At 41.8% G+C, this 20,188-nt stretch overlaps 1 protein-coding gene across 3 annotated transcripts in view; it reads left to right on the top strand.

The window, feature by feature from the left end:
- The window catches only part of SMAD1 (SMAD family member 1), a 45,574-nt gene that overhangs the window by 7,029 nt on the left and 18,357 nt on the right, over window positions 1-20,188 (top strand). For 2 of the 3 annotated variants that reach the window (XM_048509571.1, XM_048509570.1), the window contains exons 2-3: window positions 14,031-14,119; window positions 14,533-15,127. In XM_048509571.1, the coding sequence (XP_048365528.1) occupies window positions 14,728-15,127 (400 nt within the window). In that variant the 5' untranslated portion in view covers window positions 14,031-14,119; window positions 14,533-14,727. The remainder of the gene's footprint in view (window positions 1-14,030; window positions 14,120-14,532; window positions 15,128-20,188) is intronic. The other variant, XM_048509572.1, reaches the window with a different exon arrangement.

Raw genomic sequence — 20,188 nt, 5'->3', positions numbered from 1 at the left:
ATGTTTCCAGTTTCTTCCCAGGGATCATATAGTTACAGCTCAGTTGTACTCAGAGAAACAGTATGGGACAAACAATATCCTTGTGAGTAATCTAGAAGGTTCTCATCTTTCTCCCTTTTTTGTGGGGGGTAATGTTTGCAGCCCTTGTCTCAGATGACTTCTGCTTCAGAATCCCTTCTAACTCTGGTCTGTAGGTTGTTCTGTGTATTCAGTTCCCTCCTTGCTGGTAACTCTTCCTCCCACCATCCTTCTTGTTTCCCTCCAGATCATATGATATGTGCCATATGATCTGCAGTACAGTCTCTTGCCCGGTACATTTCCTTCCCTTTATGTGAACAACTTTGTTCCCCATTTTAGTGTTCCCCTCCACCAAAATTGCCCAAAGTCAAAGGGTAATATTTTCCCCATTAAATGTTAGCAAACGCGGTTCTCACATCAGTGCTAGAAAAATCCCAAGTGCCTCAGTGCTTAGGACAATGAACCTATGACATTTGTTCTTGTTTCTGTGCCAAGCTGGTCTGCACGTTTCATCATCTCCTCTGGTTCCTGGGAATATGATGAAAGTTCTCAGGTCTAGTCAACATTTGGTAACAAAATCAGCATTCCCTACTTTAATTCCCCAGCCAGACTACAGCTATGTCTAAAAACAGTCCTACACAAAGCCACAAAGAGTTAAAGAAAAGCAGCAAAAGTTCTTTACAACATCCTGGTAAATCTGAAGAACCTGTCTAAATATTAGATCAGCAATCCCACTTTGGGAATGCCTGTTTCTTTAAAGAGGCAGATACCACATGTTGCATCTGTGTATTTGTACTTGTTTCAGTCTCTTGAAATATGACTTAATTGTTGCTATTTTAAATGAAAACTTAATGTAACACTATTCTTTGTACTGAATAAGAGTGCTAAGGATATATTAACTTATTTCTGTTGGATGCAAACAAATATGGATCTTGATTTTTAGATGATCTTTGTACCTTTATTTACCACAGAGCTGTGAAACTTGTGTTGCTGTTTTTTAGGCTGGTCGACATCTTGGAACAGAGACGGATAATTGCTTAAGAAGTTCAAATATGAATAAATGGGTTATTTAGATTATGGTAGATTTTGGCCCCAAAATGCAAAGTGAACATCACAAATGGTTGAGTTAATCACAATTATGCCTTAGCCAAATGTACACTAAAAATGTGGTATGAGAGAGTACAAATTGTTGCTTGAAATAACATTATCCCCATGTTATTTCAAGCAGTAGTGGCAGCAGTGGTTAAGAGCAGGTGCATTCTAATCTGGAGGAACCGGGGTTGATTCCCCGCTCTGCCGCCTGAGCTGTGGAGGCTTACCTGGGGAATTCAGATTAGCCTGTGCACTCCGACACACGCCAGCTGGGTGACCTTGGGCTAGTCACAGCTTTTCGGAGCTCTCTCAGCCCCACCTACCTCACAGGGTGTTTGTTGTGAGGGGGGAAGGGCAAGGAGATTGCAAGCCCCTTTGAGTCTTCTACAGGAAAGAAAGGGGGATATAAATCCAAACTCTTCTTCTTCTATCCACTCCTTTCCCTGTTATTGTAGCTTCTACTGTATCCGTGTCTGTTTCTAGGCCAGCCCCCTCAACATTCTTTTAATCTTTTACCTCATTCAGCTTAGCCTGTATTCATAACCTTCCCTATGACAGTCATGTGCTTCATGAGGAAGAATATTTACATTGGTGCACAGCTGTTGTGGTAGGGAAGGGAATGAAGAGACTGTAGTATTTCCTTGAAGGGAAAATCAGCTTGGGCAGGAACACTCATAACCAACAGCTATGAAGGAAAATAGGCAAGCTTCCATTGGAGATGGTTCTGCTAGAAAAGGTCACCATGAATTCCAGCTGGTTTCCACATAGAAAAGATGCCCGAACCATCCTGAAACAGCTGTGTGTCTTATGAAGAACTTGTGGGATGCTGAGGCGCTGGAGGGAGAGCTGAGGCAAGCTCCTGCCCCTTCCCCACAGCTGTTGTGAGGATGGTGGTGGATGTCGAACAAATGTAGTCCTTGCTTCATCTAGACCAGTGGTGGCAAACCTTTGGCACTCCAGATGTTATGGACTACAATTCCCATCAGCCCCTGCCAGCATGGCCAATTGGCTGATGGGAATTGTAGTCCATGAACATCTGGAGTGCCATAGGTTCGCCACCACGGATCTAGACCTAGAAAGACAACATAATCCTTCATTTGTACCTGTGGGGGGACTTTTCTCCTCTCCCTGCTCACCTGTGAAGGAAGCTCCACCTTCCCTTGTACTGTGAACTGTAAAGGGAAATGACTTTGCAATTGATAACAAAATAAAATTCCCTGCCCTTCCTAAAGGGGGAATTCAACAATTGGGAGAGTGGCATGGGACCATGTGTTGGTTTGTAAAAGGATATGGCTTGTAAAGATGTTTCCTTTAATGCCTGTGATGAATATGGATGTATTTCCGTTGCAGAAGATCCTGATGAAATTATGCAATTACAGCTGACCAGGCAGATCTAAATATAGACAGCAAAGCCTGCTATCCTGCTTTTGTGTATGTTAACACACCCACCCAGTGCGTAAAACTTCCTGTAGAAAACAGGTGTTTGGACCAGTCACTGTGGGGAGTTGTGCTGGATCTCTGAGGAGAAGCAAAACAGCAATCTCTCATGGCTCTCAGTTCTTCAGTGACTACGGATATGTAGGTTTTCTTGCCAGTGCATTAAATTGGGGGTGGGGGTGTCTTGTTTAAAAACAGAGGAAATTTTGAAGGTGTAATATGGATGAGTTTCCCCACTGGGGTTTTTTTTTTTTTTGAGGGAACCAAAAGAAGATTTTTTAGCATAAGCTTAATTTACTGTTTTAAGAATGTAACACTTATAAGTTGTTAGTGTATCATACAATACTTGTTGCATATTGATAAAAAGTGTGAGCGCCTTAGTTTTTGTTAAGCAGAATTGTTAATATAGTCAATAAAGGAGCTGCATATTGTTGCGTGGTATGTTTTCTGAATACATATATCTTGGGGTTTACCATCTGGGAAGCAGAAAATGAAATACTAATTGAAAATAGAAACCATTAAATGTAGTAAACAAAGATAGGTTTGGTTGTGGTGCGTTTTCCGGGCTGTGTGGCCATGGTCTGGTAGATCTTGTTCCTAATGTTTCGCATGCACGCGAAACCAGACCACAGCCACACAGCCCGGAAAACCCACCACAACCAGTTGAATCTGGCTGTGAAAGCCTTCAACAATACATTAATAAAGGTTGAACTCTTCGTTTGAGTAGCAAGCCTTTCTGCCAGGAAGTTCCTCTGATCCAGGACCTTAGAAAAGCCATATACAGTTGGGAGTCAAGATGCCCAAAGGACTGCCTAGTCCCTTATGAACCTTCCCAACCACTATGGTCATCTTTGGAGAGTGTGCTTCAGGTTCCTGCCTTGTGGGATTAGTCCAATGGCATCTTGGGAGAGGACCTTCTCAGTTGTGGTTCTGAAGCTCTGGAACCATTTCCCCTGGGAGATTAGTCTGTTCCCTTCTGTTGCCATCTTCTGCCAGAGGATGAAAGACACTTTTTTTTTGCCTTCCTTCAATGATCTCTCCTAATCCTAACCAATGCTTTAATTGCTGTTTTTATGTTTTTGAGCATATCTTAGCTGTATTTAAATGTTTTAATTTTTAGGGAGTGTGATTTTAATGGTTTTAAAATATGGTTTTATTATTATGTTCTAATTTGTTAGCTGCTTTGGTGATCCTTGTGAGGGAAGAAATCTAGGTTATAGATTTTGCAAAGTAAAATAAGTAGAAATGCCCTGTAAATTATTTCATCTATAATGACCACATTTGAACTGTACTAACGGTCAGATTAGCAGTCCACAGTGTAATTATTCTTTTTTTAAAAATTCCAAGTGTTCCTTTTCTTAGAATAATCAATTGTGTCCTATCGCAGATGGGTCAGAAAAGGGCAAAGTTGTGATACATTGGAATATATCAAAATTAACTTGATAAGACTCTTCTTCCATCAGCTGAATCATCAAATCTGTGATCGTTGGCATCAAATGGTGAGATAAGATTGGTGGCTCCCTTGAATTTCTTACACCCTTTAATGCCAACTGGAGATTCAGGAGGTGGTTGCCGTTCTAATTAGATCTTCCAACATTCTCTAGCACAGACTATCCATAATAGGGGTGCAGTACAGAGTGGAGGGGCCGTCATTCAGTGGTACAGCATCTGCTTGGTATTCAGATGGTCCCTTTCTCTTTGATCCCATACAGATAATTTTTGAATAGTGAAAGACAGAGGGGATGAACGCAGTAGTCTAAAAGGGTTTTCATTTTATTCATTGTCCTCTATCTTCTGTCAGTGAGCAAGGACAAGGTAAGCACAAGGGGCTTTTGCCCACTATTGTACTTGATTTGACAGCTGCATTTTTATGGGTTATCGCCAGCCATTTACGCATTTGTGTTCTGCCTTGCAGTCAGCTTACCTTTCCTTCGCTGTAGACTTTCTTTTGCAGGACCGCCTCTCCCAATACACACTCAAAAGAGTGTTATGCTCTATGAATAATAACTTATTGGTGGTCCCTGGCCCAAAAAGTGTCCCATTGTCCTCAAACAGGGCCAGAGAGTTCTCAGCTCTGGCCTCTGCCAGGTGGAATGCTCTGTCCAATGAGACCAGGGCCCTCCAGGACTTGCTGCAGTTTCGCAGGGCCTGTAAGACAGAGCTGTTCCACCAGACCTATGGCTGACGACAGCGATGGTTATTTCCAACAGAGCTGGCCTCCCTTCCCCCTTCCTTTTACTTTATCCATTCCCTTGTTCCTTCCCTTCCCTAGTTTAATTATGATTTGTGCCTAGATTACCTGCCTACTTTGGATATTTGAAACTTCTGTCTTGTACACCACCCCAAGGCCTGCAAGAGGAAGGGCATTCTAAAAATTCAATAAGTAAATAAAATTAGGAATTTTTTCTTTGCCCTTTCTGAAGCCACCACGGGGCACAGCAGAGAAGCTGTGCTGTTTCAAAATGCTGGCAAAACATGACCTTTCCTGTTGCTTCACTTTTCCCCACAAAGCAAAACAGCTAAACAGGAAGCATAATTCTTTATCCGGGTTTTGTTGCTCCTTCCTGTCTTCCCCAGCTCGCTCAACAAACATTTTTCTTGCTCTCCTGGCCACCATTTACGGACAATCAGAACGACTTTGTTGTTTGTACTTTTTTTAAAAAAAAGTTGCATGATTAATGTTAGAGCAAAGGACTGGCCTATTGAGCAATCAGATGGCAGGAAAAAAAGAGGGCAGGAAACCTCCCCAAATGGGCTCTTCTGGCCACCATTTCCAAATTATCAGAAGCGGTGTGTGTGTGTTTAACACTGCAGTTCTAACTTGGAGCAATGGACTGGTCTATTGAATTATCAGATGGCGGGTGGGGGGGGGAGAGGAAGGAGGTGGGAGTTTTTAGGAAAACAGCAAGACATGAAGGATTTAAACTTTTGCCCCTGTTGAACTGGCAGGAATACTTTAGCTAAGAAGAAAAGGGCCCTTTTAAAATGCAATAGTGTATCACAAAAGGACTCTGCTCCTCCCCTATTATCTGTGAGATTTAGTTCGGTCCTCCTGGGTGACATTCTTGGTTTCAGTTCCTAGTTCTCCATAAGGTAATGCTGATGGTTGTTAGAGTTGTCCTTCTTGCAAATAAAAGGTGGTGTTATGGATCAGCTAGTCTTCCCCAAATGGACCTGAGAATTGTGTGAGAAATCCAGTCCAATCTCTTGAGTAAACAGAAAACCACATGGGGGGGGGGGGGGGGGGGCTCCGCCACGAAGCAAACAGCCTGGAGGCAAGCAGTAAGTGCCCCAAAGCCCTCCATTAATATTGTAGATGTTGTACAGTGTTACAGTGAAACTATAAAGTGGATAAAGTATAGTGCTTGAGATTGTGCTCAGAATATTTGTGTGATGTCCCAAGTGTTTGAAGGAAATGTGATACTTCTTAGATGGCTAACATTTAAAGCAGCTGTTTAGAAAGCCCTAAAACATCATATTTGATGTGAAAGATGGCTGTCAAACGGGATAGAAATCTAGTTGGGATAAAAACTAGGGTCAATCTAACAAAGAAGAATTTGGCTGGTTTATGCCAGTAACATGCTTTTCATGAAGGGTTTATCTTCATGGGCTGCTAAGCTGCTTCACTTGCTAGAAGTATACAAGCTTTTTTTTTTTCTCAAAAGGGTGCACTTATTTAGTGAAAAGGGAGTAGTGTGCCATCTGTAGATTTGTGTTAATTGTTGTTTGTACTTCCAACTGATAAGAATAGATTGTGTACAGAGTAATACAGGAAATAATATATTGCAGAAAGTAAAAGTAGCAGAAAAGAAAATGGAATGTATTGGCAGAACCTCAGAAGTATGGAGGTGCTTTAAGTTTTTTTCGAATCAGAAGTGTCACCAAGTTCTCTAATTTAATACTGCTAATTGGATAATATAATCTCAGACTCTAACAAAGAAAGTATCTGACTCATAGCATCTTTTTAAAAACCCTGAAATCCTGTAAAAGCTAGAGAACACATCTTCACAGTGTATCCAGACTCCGCGTCACAACAGAAACAAATAGCAAGATAGCCACACACAACACATAATTGCTATAATCTACAAATTACAGACATTCACAGCACTGAACTCAATCATATTTATAGCTTGCTTTGGAAGAAGTGTCAAGAGTCATGTTTAAAAATAGTCATAACTATGGTCAATCTATTCTGCTAGGATGGCACTTGGTGTTTCCAGATAAGGAATTGCGCATGATCTGTATCTTCAGCTACCATCTTCTTGGCCAGGCTCTGATCCTGCAAGGAAGGAGTCATGAGTGTGATTGGAACAATGAATGGAGTGGAGTTCCATTGATTCACACATGCTCATTACCTTCTACCACAAATGGTAGATGTTTGTCTGTGTTTGAGGATTTATGGAATACAACAACTATAAGAACATAAGAAAGAGCCTGCTGGATTAGACCTGAGTCCATCTAGTCCAGCACTCTGCTACTTGCAGTGTCCCACCAGATACCTTTTGGGAGCTCCCATGCAGGATGTGAAAGCAATGGCCTGCTGCTGCTGCTCCCGATCACCTAGTCTGCTAAGGTATTTGCAATCTCAGATCAAGGAGGATCAAGATTGGTAGCCATACATCGACTTCTCCATAAATCTGTCCAAGCACCTTTTAAAGCTATCCAGGTTAGTGGCCATCACCACCTCCTGAGGCATCATATTCCAAACACCAATCCCACGTTGCATGAAGAAATCTTTCCTTTAATTAGTCCAAATTCTTCCCCCCAGCATTTTAAATGTGTGCCCCCTGGTTTTAGTATTGTGAGAAAGAGAAACATTTCTCTCTGTCAACATTTTCTACCCCATGCATAATTTTATAGACTTCAATCATATCCCCCTCAGACATCTCCTCTCCAAACTAAACAGTCCCAAATGTTGCAGCCTCTCCTCATAAGGAAGGTGCTCCAATCCCTCAATCACCCTCGTTGCCCTTCTCTGCCCTTTTTCTATCTCTTCGATACAGCGGCGTATCTGGGCCAAACTGCGCCTGGTGCGCATTTTATATTTTCCACCTCTCCCCCTCCCCACGGCGCCCCCCCCCTTCCCACACTTACTTTAGTTCCTTTCTTTTTTGAGAACTTTTTCAGGCTGCAAAAGGCCTGTTCTCAGTAAAAACGGCCTGATGGGAATTATACTTCCCAGGAGACCTTGTGAGCCCCAAGGTGTCCTGGGAACTGTAGTTCCTCAGGGCATCTTTACTGTGAACAGGCCTTTTGCAGCCTGGAAAAGTTCTCAAAAAGGAAAAGAACTAATGTAAGTGGGGGAAGGGGGGCACCGCAGAGGGGGAAAGGGACAGGGGCCTGGGGGGTGATTTTCTGCGCCCCCCAGGCGTGTGCCCAATGCCCGGCGCACTCCCCTTCCCCTTGTAGCTTTGCCACTGCTTCGATATCCTTTTTGAGATGTGGCGACCAGAACTGAACACCGAACTCCAAGTGCAGTCGCACCACTGCTTTATATAAGGGCATGACAATCTTTGCAGTTTTATTATCAATTCCTTTCCTAATTATCCCCAACTATCTTCCTGCAGCCCCATGTGCGGGATGCTGTTGGGTGAGATGATTATTTAGCATATCCATTCTGACTTGGGGTGGGTAATGGGACACATTTACAGAAGCTGTGCTTTTAAGAAGTAACCCTTCCCCTAGTATTTCTGTGTGAGATATCTTGTGGTTGTAATCCGTATTTGAATTGTATAGGAAGCAAAGTAGGTGCCTAATTCCCCCACATATAATATTTTTTGGAAATGGGCTGTAAGATACTGTTTTGCTATGTGGAAGAGATGGAATTAAATGATGGTAAGATACTTTTATAGCTTGCTGTAAAATAGTATATTGAAAAGCAGAATATATTGCATATATTCCTAAAGCTTAGCCCTCCATAAGGTTGGCTGCTGAGTCCTTGGTGGTCTTGCTGCTAGTTTGTAAAATAAGGAGCATGCTTTCCGTTCCCTGAAGACCAATACAGGTAATACAAGTAAATCATGGCAAAAGTGAGAATGTAAAAACTTTGTTCTGCCAGAGGCCATCTTGTGTTGTGTTGGGTGATCCCCACCCCTTTTCCCCAGGGAGTTAGGATCAAATTCATCACTTCCTGTCTCCTTGCATAAACTGCATTGCATCTTATACTTTCTGGACATGACAGTTAGCTTGGTAGAAGGGAAGTGGTCCATGTGAAATTGGTATAGGACATATCTGTGTAGTAATGATTTTAAATCCATAACTTTTAATTATTTCAGTCCCCCCTCCAAAAGGGTAGTTTAAATAGTTGATTTGAGTCAAACGTGTTATTCATACTGAATAGATTTCCTTTGAAAACAATTATAACTCTATTACAACATGTTAATTTCCAAGTATGTGGAGCATTTATTTTTGTAAGGTCTGCTTTATACAATTTTATATTTTGCTTTAACATTGTTACTAATGTTAGAAGGTGTTATGTGGCACTCTATTTAATGGGTAACTTTGCTCATTGTGAGGTTATACATCAGGCAACTTTGTAATGTATTGCCCTCACCTTTTTTAAAAAAAATCTGGTGATTCTTTTCCTTCTGCCTTGACCATCTGATGCTTTAGCTGATGACTTGGGGTGGTTAAATTTGGCATCTGATGTTTTATTGAGCAGGGGGTTGGACTTTCTGGCCCTTTCCATGGTTCTATGTCTGGTTGCCCTTTGTGAGCCTGGTGTTGCCTGTTGGTCAAATGCTGATGTTGTTTTTGGTGATCTGTTTCTGATGAAGTCCAAGATGATTCTCCAGAGACCAAGCTGAGCTGTTCATCACAGCTCCAGTAAGATGACAAGTTTTAGGCTTAGTCAACTCGGACATGCAGGCTGCCATGTTTAATTGTACTTTACCAATGGGGGAGGGAATCAGTTAATATGTTGACACTAATAAACTGATAACCCAATGCCAGCAAGTGTGAGCAATTGTACCACTGGACAAAAAAGTAGATCAATAGTAAACATCATCTTAATCTATATTTTTCTCTAGATGTGTAGTTGAAACACCTATTGTATTAATGCCAATGTATCATCCGATATCTTGTTTTAATAGCTCTATAGTGTGCTTCCTTAAATGGGCCATATTTTTCTTCACCTTGGATCTAAAATCAATCCAAACATATAGTCAGTGATGGTTTCCAGTTATTTTTCTAAATGAAACATCCTGTGTGATTTCTAAGAAATTTAACAGGGGCTACTTGCAGTTGATATGGAAATCAAAGAATATTTAGTTATTATATTTATTCATTTTGGTGTATTTTCTTTTGAATATACTTTATTGTTTTTTAAAAAAAGAAAAGGGCGTGTAACAAACACACCCACATAGAACAACAAATAACAGACAAACAACAACAAACACAAATATTTTACATGACAAGCTTCCACGGCTATAACATTTTGGTGTATTTTCAAGCTTTATTTTTGCACCTTAGAAGATAGTGAGGACAAAGCATTGAATTGTCAATATGATTCCCGAAGCCTGGCCAATAATGTTTAAAAGCTGTCAAGGTCCTGTTGATAAGACTGCCTTATAGTAATTGTCCATAAGTTAGAATTGCAGCATCAGACTTTTTTAAAAAATAAGGCACCCTCTTTCCAGATGTGTGCTGTCTGCTCTCTCAGCCCTAGCTAAATTCTCTCTGGCAGTCATTTTAAGGAAGCTACCCTGTTTCCCCTAATATAAGACATCCCCGAAAAATAAGACATAGTAGAGGTTTTGCTGAAGTGCGAAATATAAGGCATCCCCCGAAAGTAAGACATAGCAAAGTTTTTGTTTGAAAGCATGCCCGACGAACAGAACACAGGGAAAAAAAGACATCCCCTGAAAATAAGACATAGCACATCTTGGGGAGCAAAAATTAATATAAGACACTGTCTTATATTCGGGGAAACACGGTATAACTCTAGGAGCTAGCAAAGCTGTGCTTTAGAGAAGGTAACACTGAGTTTCTCCTCAGGCTATGCTAATAAATGGCCAAAACTTCGGGCTAGAGACTGATTTCACTGATGGGTCATTTTCATGCCTGCCCATTACCACCTTGCCAGCCCTTTTGTCCACTCTGCCTAGATGCAATCACCTATTGTTACCTTTCTTGGAAGCCACCCCTTAATCAAAGTCTCACCCCTCTGCTGGTTCAAAGGCTGCCCACTCTGCTCTTCTGGAACCAGTAAACCTTCTTAGTGTTTCCTTGGGATCTTCTGAAGCTCTGTCTACTCTGAACCTCTGGGTCATCTGCAGACCAAGGAAGGTAAACTTCTTCTCTGTTCACTTTCTCTTTAAAAAACTCTCATTTCTTTTCTCTTCTTCCCTCACTTCTTGCGGCATGCAGAATTCTCACTCAGCAAAAGGCCTGACTGACTTTCACTTGGTCTTCCCCTTCTCCTGTAACAGTTCATATGCATGTTCCTCTGGACACAACAATTGCACTATTCTTATGCTTGAGTACATTTTCAATTCCTCTACCCCTTAATATTTCCCTCAGTAAATTCCAAACCTTGTTTTGGAAAAGATCTGGTTGTTTTGTGGTTACTGGTAGCCTAGAGGCAGTTTGAACTGGCTTATCCACTATCCAGGTATTAATTCCTAAAATCACATGTTCTGCGTCTCCCTAATTGGTGAGTGTGTTAATTTTCCAAACTAGCCAAGCTGTGGAAACAGGAAGAAGTTTCCCCCGACTGTGAGATTTATTTCTTCAGTCTTCTATTGCCTTTGTAACCTATTGTCTGCATTAAGGCATGGTGTAACTAGTTATTTTGTTTGCACTGTTACATAATTCTAGTCCTACAACATTGTTTATTGGTGGTCCTTTGTATCAGATTGAACTATGCATAAATGTTGTAATCCGCCTTGGGACTATGAATAAAATAAAGAAGGTAAAGAAGCAAAATGAGGCAGTTAGCAGGCAATTAGTTTATAAACAAATAAAGAAATTTCCTTTTCTTTGAAAATAAAAGTTAATATTTAATTATTTGAGATTTGGATCATTACAAGTCACCCAGGAGAGGACAGAGGATTTTCTCAAAGGTACTTATTTATTATTTAATTAATTAATTAAAATTATAGATTGAGTCTCTAGGTAGAGTCTCCTAGAACCAGAACCATCCATCTCTTTTAGCCTAACGGACATCTTGTGATGTAGATTAGGTTATGAAAGGATTTCTGGCTCTTTCTCTCCTAGTAACCCTTGAGTCTGAATGGGTATTTAAATCGTGTGATTACTTTAAAAAACAAACCAACCGGTGATTCATGGGCATGTATCTGACCCCTTTCGTTTGAAGAAGGATCTTTAGGCTGGAGGAAAACTTCAAACTTTGCTGAGTGCAGCACCAATATTTGCCATTGTGTGAGTAGTAGAGTACAGTTGGGCTTACTCAGAATCATGTGATCAGAATGAATTGTTTTCCTTGTATTGTCAAAGGCTTTCATGGCCAGATTCAACTGGTTGTGGTGGGTTTTCCGGGCTGTGTGTCTGTGGTCTGGTAGATCTTGTTTCTAACGTTTCGCCTGCATCTGTGACTGGCATCTTCAGAGGTGTATCGCAGAGAGAAGTCTATTACACACTATGTCTAGTGAGAAGGGAATGTTTAGTGGGGTATATATTGTCCATGTCCCAGGGTGGAGAACCAATCAGTTCGTGTTTGGGTGGAACTTGGTATGCAAAGGTGTAATTGAGTGCATTGTATTGTGGGTGGGGTATCAGTCCATTTACATTTGTAGTCACATTTGCGTTCCCTGCAGCAGTAGCAGCAGCAGTATTGGTGAATGCAAATCCTACGTCTGGGTGGAGTCCATTGTCCATGAACTTAGCATGCCCTTGGCCTTTGATTCTGGTATTTTTAGGTACCGGTAGCCAAGCCAAGAAGAGATTCTGAGAATTAACGAAGCTTGGCTACCAGCACTTAAACACTTACTGATTGGTTCCCCACCCTGGAACATGATCTATCAGACCTCAACCACACAACCCGGAAAACACACCACAGCCTCCTTGTGTTTAGCATCTGAATAATACTTTTCTGAATGGCAATACTGATCAAATATAGTTGAGAATTCTTTGCAAGAATCCAAAAAGTGGCAGACACTGGATGGTCCATCAGAAATTGATCAATATGTACTACCAGCAGATTGTGACCTATTTTATGCCCCTCTGCTGACCTATGCTCTTATAGATGTTTGAATTTCTATTACAAGATTAAACCAATTATTATTTACAATGTTTCTTTTTCAAATAATAAAGGTTTTTTTTCATATACTTTGTATCTTTCTTCAAGCAGCTCAGGATAATGTGCATTGTTCTGTACGTTCTTTTTATCTTCCTAACAACCCTGCGAGGTAGGTTAAGATGAGAGAGGGTGGCTTGGCCAGATTTTGCAGCAAGTTTTGTGGGGAGTTAATCCCGCGTACCCTAGATCCTAACTAACCCTGCTCTAACTACCACATCACATGTTTTCTGTATCAGAACACCTTGTAAGTATCTGCTCAAACTGAAACATTCATCCTGCTTTCCCTTTCATTCCAAGTGCCTTTAATTTCTTTCTTGAAAGCAATCCTGATCTGCTTTCTAAAGTCGTCTTTGCTGTGGTCCATAAAGTGAGCTTCCTGATCTCCTAATGTGAAGTGTCTACAAAAAACCAGAGGCCATTTGTCTGTCTTTTCAGGCCTACTTTTTTCCTTGAGCATTTCACAGGTCTATCTCGTGTGGAATAGTCTAAATTTATCCTAAAAGGATGAGCTCTGGTAATAGCATTCTGGTGTAATGACATTTAGCTGTCATTTGGGATGAGACATTCCCTGTTCTCTACCTGCAGCTTAGAGGTTGGAGAATTCTTCATTCACAACAAACAACAGCTCTGTCATTTTTGCCAGGCTTCCAGCCATCCTTCCAAAGTATAGTGTGTTTTGGAACCCTGGTTTGCAGTCTAGAATCAAATTACAGTTTGTGGTCTGGGAACAATAACTATGAATTGCTGTGAATAGTCAAGCCTTTAAGTCCTGAAGGGGCGGGGGCGGGGGCGGGGGCGGGGGCGGGGGGGGATGTATAGAAGGAGTGAATTCAGGTGTGAACTCAGAAAATGTCTGGAGCTAGTTAGAAACCATCATTTTAATGGTCAGATGTGGTATTTCCAAACGTTTTCAGCAAAATATATAAACTTGTTTTCGAGTGATCCTGCCTTGCCTGATTTGTTAACATCATGGCAGTTTGAAGTTCTTTTAGGGATCATAATGGTGTTTAAGACTTGGAAGATGTTTAAGAACACAACTTTTTAATGGAATTATTGTAACTAACTGAACTTGTCCTAACTGTCAGTAGCGGTTCTGTTTCTTAGCAGGACTGGTTATCACATTAATCTGTTTTATACTGGGGTTGTAACCATCATACCAGAGTAGCATCGTCTGTTCTGACTGGCAGTGGCTATAGTGAATAGCTGTTGATGCCTTTTTTTAAAGGTGCTGTTGATTGAACCTGGGACCTCCTCCTTGCGAAACAGATGTTCTTCCACTCAGCGACTGCCCCACCTGAAAGGATTTTGTCAAAGGTGATGTTCCATGCTGTTAATAGTTCTGACCTGTTTTTTCCAGTTGCACATTTCACATTCTAGTGATAACAATCTAAATGTAGAGCACTAGGAATTGGGGCTATAAAAGAGCTAGTTAAGGATGGATGCAGAAATAAACCTTGCAACCTTTTGTGCCTTTTCTAATAAATGTAGGTCATAAGAAGCAGGCTTCATCTCAACAGGAAGTGCTCTGACTCATGAGTGAGTCCAAAAGTGACTCTTCCAGACAAACACCTAAGAAATCTTCCCAGAATTGTATAATAACCAAAGATGACCTGACAGATTGTGAATTCTGTGACCCCTGTAGATAGACACACTAGTATGTTAAATTGTATTTATTAAATTATAACATATCTTTGCTTTTTTTTTTTTGCATTCTTATACTTCTGTAGATGCCTGACTTGGATTCAGAAACCAAAGGACCAGAACTCACAGCTATCCATCTGGCATGTTAGTTTCAGCTTCTCAAGACCTTGGGATAAGAAACTGAAAGGAATAGTATAAAATTGAGCGGGACTGCTGGTGCAAACGCCAATAGAATTTATCCTTTAGAACTTGCGTGGGAGTACCTTTTCAGACAAGTCGCCATGAATGTGACAAGCTTGTTTTCCTTCACGAGCCCAGCTGTTAAAAGGCTGCTAGGGTGGAAGCAGGGGGATGAAGAGGAGAAATGGGCAGAGAAAGCCGTTGATGCCTTGGTTAAAAAACTGAAGAAGAAAAAAGGAGCAATGGAAGAGTTGGAGAAAGCATTAAGCTCTCCGGGTCAGCCCAGCAACTGTGTTACGATTCCTCGTTCATTGGACGGCAGACTTCAAGTTTCTCATCGGAAGGGGCTACCCCATGTGATTTATTGCCGCGTGTGGCGCTGGCCAGACCTTCAGAGCCACCATGAACTTAAACCATTGGAATGCTGCGAGTTTCCCTTTGGTTCAAAGCAGAAGGAAGTCTGCATCAATCCCTATCATTACAAGCGGGTGGAAAGCCCTGGTAGGTACTTTCATTATCCCCCTTTTGATTTTTGTCTGCCCATGTGTATCTTTTTCCAAAAGACGTTACGATAATTTTTTAAAATGCAGGACTGCTAAAGAAATTAGATCTATAGTTCAATGGGTTGTGTGCAGATAGGGTTTCTCTTTTGCTTCTCCTAGTTCAGCAACTGAACTGTCAAGACTATCAAGGCTCACTCCTCTTATGCCTGCTCAAATACTCAGAAACGTCTGATACTTGGAAGGTAAAAACGTGGTTGTATTTCATGGACTGTATCCTCAAATACGGTCAGGAATGCATGTTGGATATATTTTGTATGTGTGTGGAATGCGACATAATTCCTTCTTAATTAATTTGGTTAGTCATGAGCACTTTCCTATGGAAGAGGAAGTGAAAATAAACATGCAGTGGTGCGTGACTATTGCTCATGCGTTCTGCCGAGACATGAAGTAAATGTAGACCTTGGATGACATAATTAACTGCATAGCATGCATCTGTACTGGTGTCTCAATGTCTCACATTAAAGCTCGTGTGCCAGTTTTTCAGCAGAGAGCTTTAAAACATCTACACTTGCCTTCCTAGTTTGAGGAAGCCAATTCTAAAACAAAAAAGACGAGGACATTCTTATGGATCTAGATTTTAGTACACATTTAGCTATTATTAATTTACAATATAAAAGATGTGGAGGGAATTAATTCCATATAGGGTTGCCCGGTCCCCACTGGCAACCGGCAGGAGCTTTAAGGAGGTGGCTTTGAAGGCAGTAATCTGCGTTCCCTGCACAATAACGTTACTTAGTGCAAAAGCACCAGCATCACATGGGGGAGGGGGATGTTCTAGCACTTGCCCCCAAACTCTGTGGTTTCCATAAAGTTTTTGAGGAGCATGTTAGAGCGTCCCCCTGGTACAATGCAGCACTTTCACATCAAGCTGGAAATGACATCATTAGCAGGGGCGCAGATCATTCCCCTCCCTTGTGCAAGTCTTCTTCCATTTGCTGACCAGCCCAGTGTTGGTAGGAAGCTGAATTAATTAGTGGGCACTTGGGAATCCTAATTCCATAGCTGTGCTCTCTTGGAAGATATTGGCTGAAAAAGAGAATGGTAGTCTTGGAGAAAGGAGAAAAGAGGTATGTGTGAAAGCTGTTGTCCTTAGAACCCACCATTTAAGTTTGTTTAGGGGAATAGTTGGCTGTGGAGGAAGGGCAGAAGTAACGGAGTGAGCAGTTCAGAACTGGGCGAATCCAGGCTTTGTTCACACATTTCCGGGTAGACCACTGCATATATATTAGTGGTCAGAGGAGGCAGCTTTTTCCATCATCTGGCAAACACTCTGACACGTGTCAGAAAGAAGTGGGTTCTGCTGGCATGTCTGAAATGGCCCCGAATAATCGGTTACCGTGACCGTTTTGTCATCATGCTGGGTACACAATAGTGTTTGCAGTTTAAAAGCTGTCAAATTGCTTACATTGGATAAATGTTAACCATGCCTTTTGAATCTGGTATATGAAAGTTCTGTTTATCTGGTTCTCATGAAAAGGGGGAACATTTTTTCCAACTGTGGTGGTGTAGTTAGGAGCACCACAGTCATCCTTTGCCTGGCTTTAGATTAGAATTCTGGCTGTCTCCTTCGTGTTACCTATCAAAGGTTTCCTAGTTGGCCACCTTTTACCCTGTTTAATTTTTCATTTTTAAAATGCATTTTACAAATGCCTCCTAAATGTTTACTTGAAACCCTGCTGCATGTTTCTAGCTAGTGTAGTTATCTCCTCCCACAAATCCATAGGTTTTTTTAAGTTAAATTTAATTGAAGAGGTACTATAAGTATTATCCAGTTGGGTTTTTAAGGTACAAAGAACAATAAACTTTTTTTGCATCTGGGAACTTGGGACCATTCACTGTGAGTATCCAACAGTCCGCTCTGGAGCTACCCAGTCATATTTCTGGGACCACTATTATGAGTGTTGATAACTTAACTGCAGCTGTTTCCTCCACCTTGGAAGATGGATCTACTAAAGATGCTGGCAAAATGTAGGTTTGATACATCAAAAAATTTAGGTAGTGAAACAAGATGTAATGTCTCTTAGTCTCAGCAAACACATGCTTGTAGGACAGCAGTCGAGTTTAATGAAGAGAGAAACCTGGAGACATGAAGTCTCTGAACATAGACAGAGAACAAGAACTACCAGAGAGCAACAACTGGCTCATGATAAAAAATAACGATCTTCAGGTGTGCTAGGGAAACAATCATACTTAAAGGAACATACATCGCAGAAATAGGAGGGATTTCTACATTTCGTCCAAACATTGATGGCACTCCTATCTGAGTGCTGAATGATGTTTCAAGTCTGCCATTGAACAAAGCAGTAAACAAATAGAATTATTTCAGGGGTTTTTTAATTTTGTACTAGCGGGCCCGGCCACACTTCACTGTGGCTTAGGGCAGTGAGGTCTGAAAGGAAGGGAGGAGGAAGGGGAGAGGCGTAACGGTTGTTTCGGACCGTTTGGGTGGGAATGCTCTTCCTTCCTCTCCCTGTGAGTTTTGGAGCCGTTGGTGTGGCTGAGAGTGCCTCCTCGTTCCCCGACGGGGGTTGGCTTGGTTGTTCCTAACGCCCCTCCGCGCAAGCAGGTTGCCACCGGCAGTCCATGCAGGGAAGCTATGAGGGAAGCGAGAGACTGCAGACCTCCCTATTTAACTTAACCGCTCTTCCCCTCCAGGAGGATGCAGCCACTCGCTCCCTTCCTTTTCTAGGCGGACCTTGGAAACCAGTCTGTGGCTTCGCTGCAGCTCACTATGGGGAGGTAGGCAGGGAAGGGAGGAGGAAGAGGAGAGACGTACCAATTTTTCCAAACGGCTCGGCTTGGAACGCTCCTCCTTCCTGTCCCGGTGTGTTTCTGGGGGATTCCGGCGGCAGGCAGGTTCACCTGGCGTGTGCGCGCATGCTGCTGCGAAGGCGGTCAAGCCACGCCCCCCTGGCATGGCGGCCCCTCATTGGTCCGCTATGGGTTTGGGGAAACGTGCCCTTTACCAGTCTCTGGTGTGACCTGTGAGCCCGGTGAAGATCCGAAAACATGCCCGCAATGCCACGCCGTGTCCAAATTTGGGGGCGTTCCGTTCAGCCATTTCCGCATTAGGGCGTGAGTAACAAACTCACGGTTAGCTTTTTAGATATATAGATTATGCTGCTGTTCTCATTTTTAAAATTGAATATATATGCTAATAATTATGTCTATATGCACGTCAACACACTCACTCTGCCTTGAGGGACAGTTTTGTTTAGTGCAAAAGTAGGGAGTATCCTTAAATAAAATCTAAAATAGGGTAAATTATTAGTAGTAATGTCCTCAGTTCTTAAAAATTTGGCATCTGTCAATTTTTAATTTTAGAATACGCGGTTGGTCATGTCTTCAAAGATATAGCAGGCATTGTTCATTTCTGGTTTCCTTGCGCTTAACATTTAGAGTATAGTTGTATGGATAACTTGGTAACAGTGGGGTCCTAAACAGAATTGCACCCTTCTAAGTTCGTTAATGTCTTAATATAATCTTGCCCACTGTAAAACTTTTGCACATGCCCCTCTACCAAACAATATGATGTAGGCACTGATGCCATCTTTAAGGACTGGCATCTGCCTACTGTAGCTTTGAACAAATTAAGAGGGTAAGACAAGCAAGTTCATTTTAAAGCCCTTACTGATCTAAGTGCTTTTGGTAGGAAGGATGGGCTGTCTTAAGTAGCAGTTTATCCTTGAACTGTTAAGCAGCACGCAAAACAGGAAATGTGTTGCTTTGTTGAGGTTTGATCAGGAATTTGTTTGTTGATCCCCTAGCAGTATAGAGTTGAATTTTAAACTACCTGTGCTATAGCAGAGTAGCGTTTTTGAAACAAGAATCAGCAAATCTTGTCGAAAAGTGTCTTTCTCCATGTATTGAGTGCATGGCTTGTACTTAATGAGTGACAAGATTTGCCGTTTGAACACAAACGTTGATATCTTGCTTCAAAATAAATAATTAACTCAGGGTACAATGAGAAGTGTGAAGAAATATCAATTTTCCTGATTTTTTTAAAAACTTGCCCTCTAGTGCAATGTTCAGTAGACGGTTTGTATGCGTTGTACCTGGTGTCTTTTTATTATGAACTGTGTTGTGCTGGGCTTTCCTGATCAATCTTTCCTGTAGCATGCTGCGCGATGTGCAATGGGGGAGGTTTTGTAGAACACAGGCTGTATTGTACTTAACTGGCTACACCTCCGCAAGGGAGCAAATGTACTTCTGAATGGGTGATAAGAGCAAAGGCATCATGATGACTAGCATGTGACACTAGTTCTGAGGTAAGCGGCCTTTACTTAGAGACCTTATTTTTCTTAACTCTTCCACTGCCCTGCTGTGCTTCAGGTCAGTCCTATCTGATCAATTAAACCCCTTGTTACAACTAATGTAGCTTTTCAGATTTGATGAAGGGGTTAGGATTCTTTTCCCTCCTCCCCCACCCTTCCCAAATAATGCAGCTGTTAAAATCCTAGTAGAATTGGTGAAGAAAATGTTGAACGTCTTTACAACAAAAGCGATATAATCTTCTTGTATGCAGCCTGGCTAATGCACGCTCCGTCATCTGCTTCTGCACCTGGAAGAAGTCTGCTGAACGCTCCCTGGTCTATGTTGGACCAGAGGGCAAGGCTGTACTTGAAGACCAGAGGGAGCAGTATAGACCGGCTGTGTGCTAGTCTCCTACGCTGCCAGCATTATTTTTTGGAAGAAAATGCTGGACAGTAATAGACCTTGTGGGAGATAAACAGGATGATACAGTGAAGGAAAAGAGCAGAAAGATACCTGCGCTCTCCTATTGGAAGTGGAAATGCCTCTTCAACAAATGGCAGGCCAAAGAAGATGTCACCTTTAAAATGGATAGCTTTGAAATATTTGGTGAGCATCCCTAATGTAGGAAGAATTTGCAACTGGCTACCTGTTTGGTCCAGGCTGATTGACATGGTTTGGTAGGTTGGTTTTTAAATTGCCATGGCGGAAGATGTTGCCTTAATCAAGTTTCCCTTTCTGAAATGCA

The sequence above is a fragment of the Sphaerodactylus townsendi genome, linkage group LG10, assembly GCF_021028975.2.
Source record: "Sphaerodactylus townsendi isolate TG3544 linkage group LG10, MPM_Stown_v2.3, whole genome shotgun sequence".
Taxonomy (NCBI): domain Eukaryota; kingdom Metazoa; phylum Chordata; class Lepidosauria; order Squamata; family Sphaerodactylidae; genus Sphaerodactylus; species Sphaerodactylus townsendi.
Note: the sequence above shows the minus strand (reverse complement) of the source record. Positions and strands in the feature narration are given on the sequence as shown.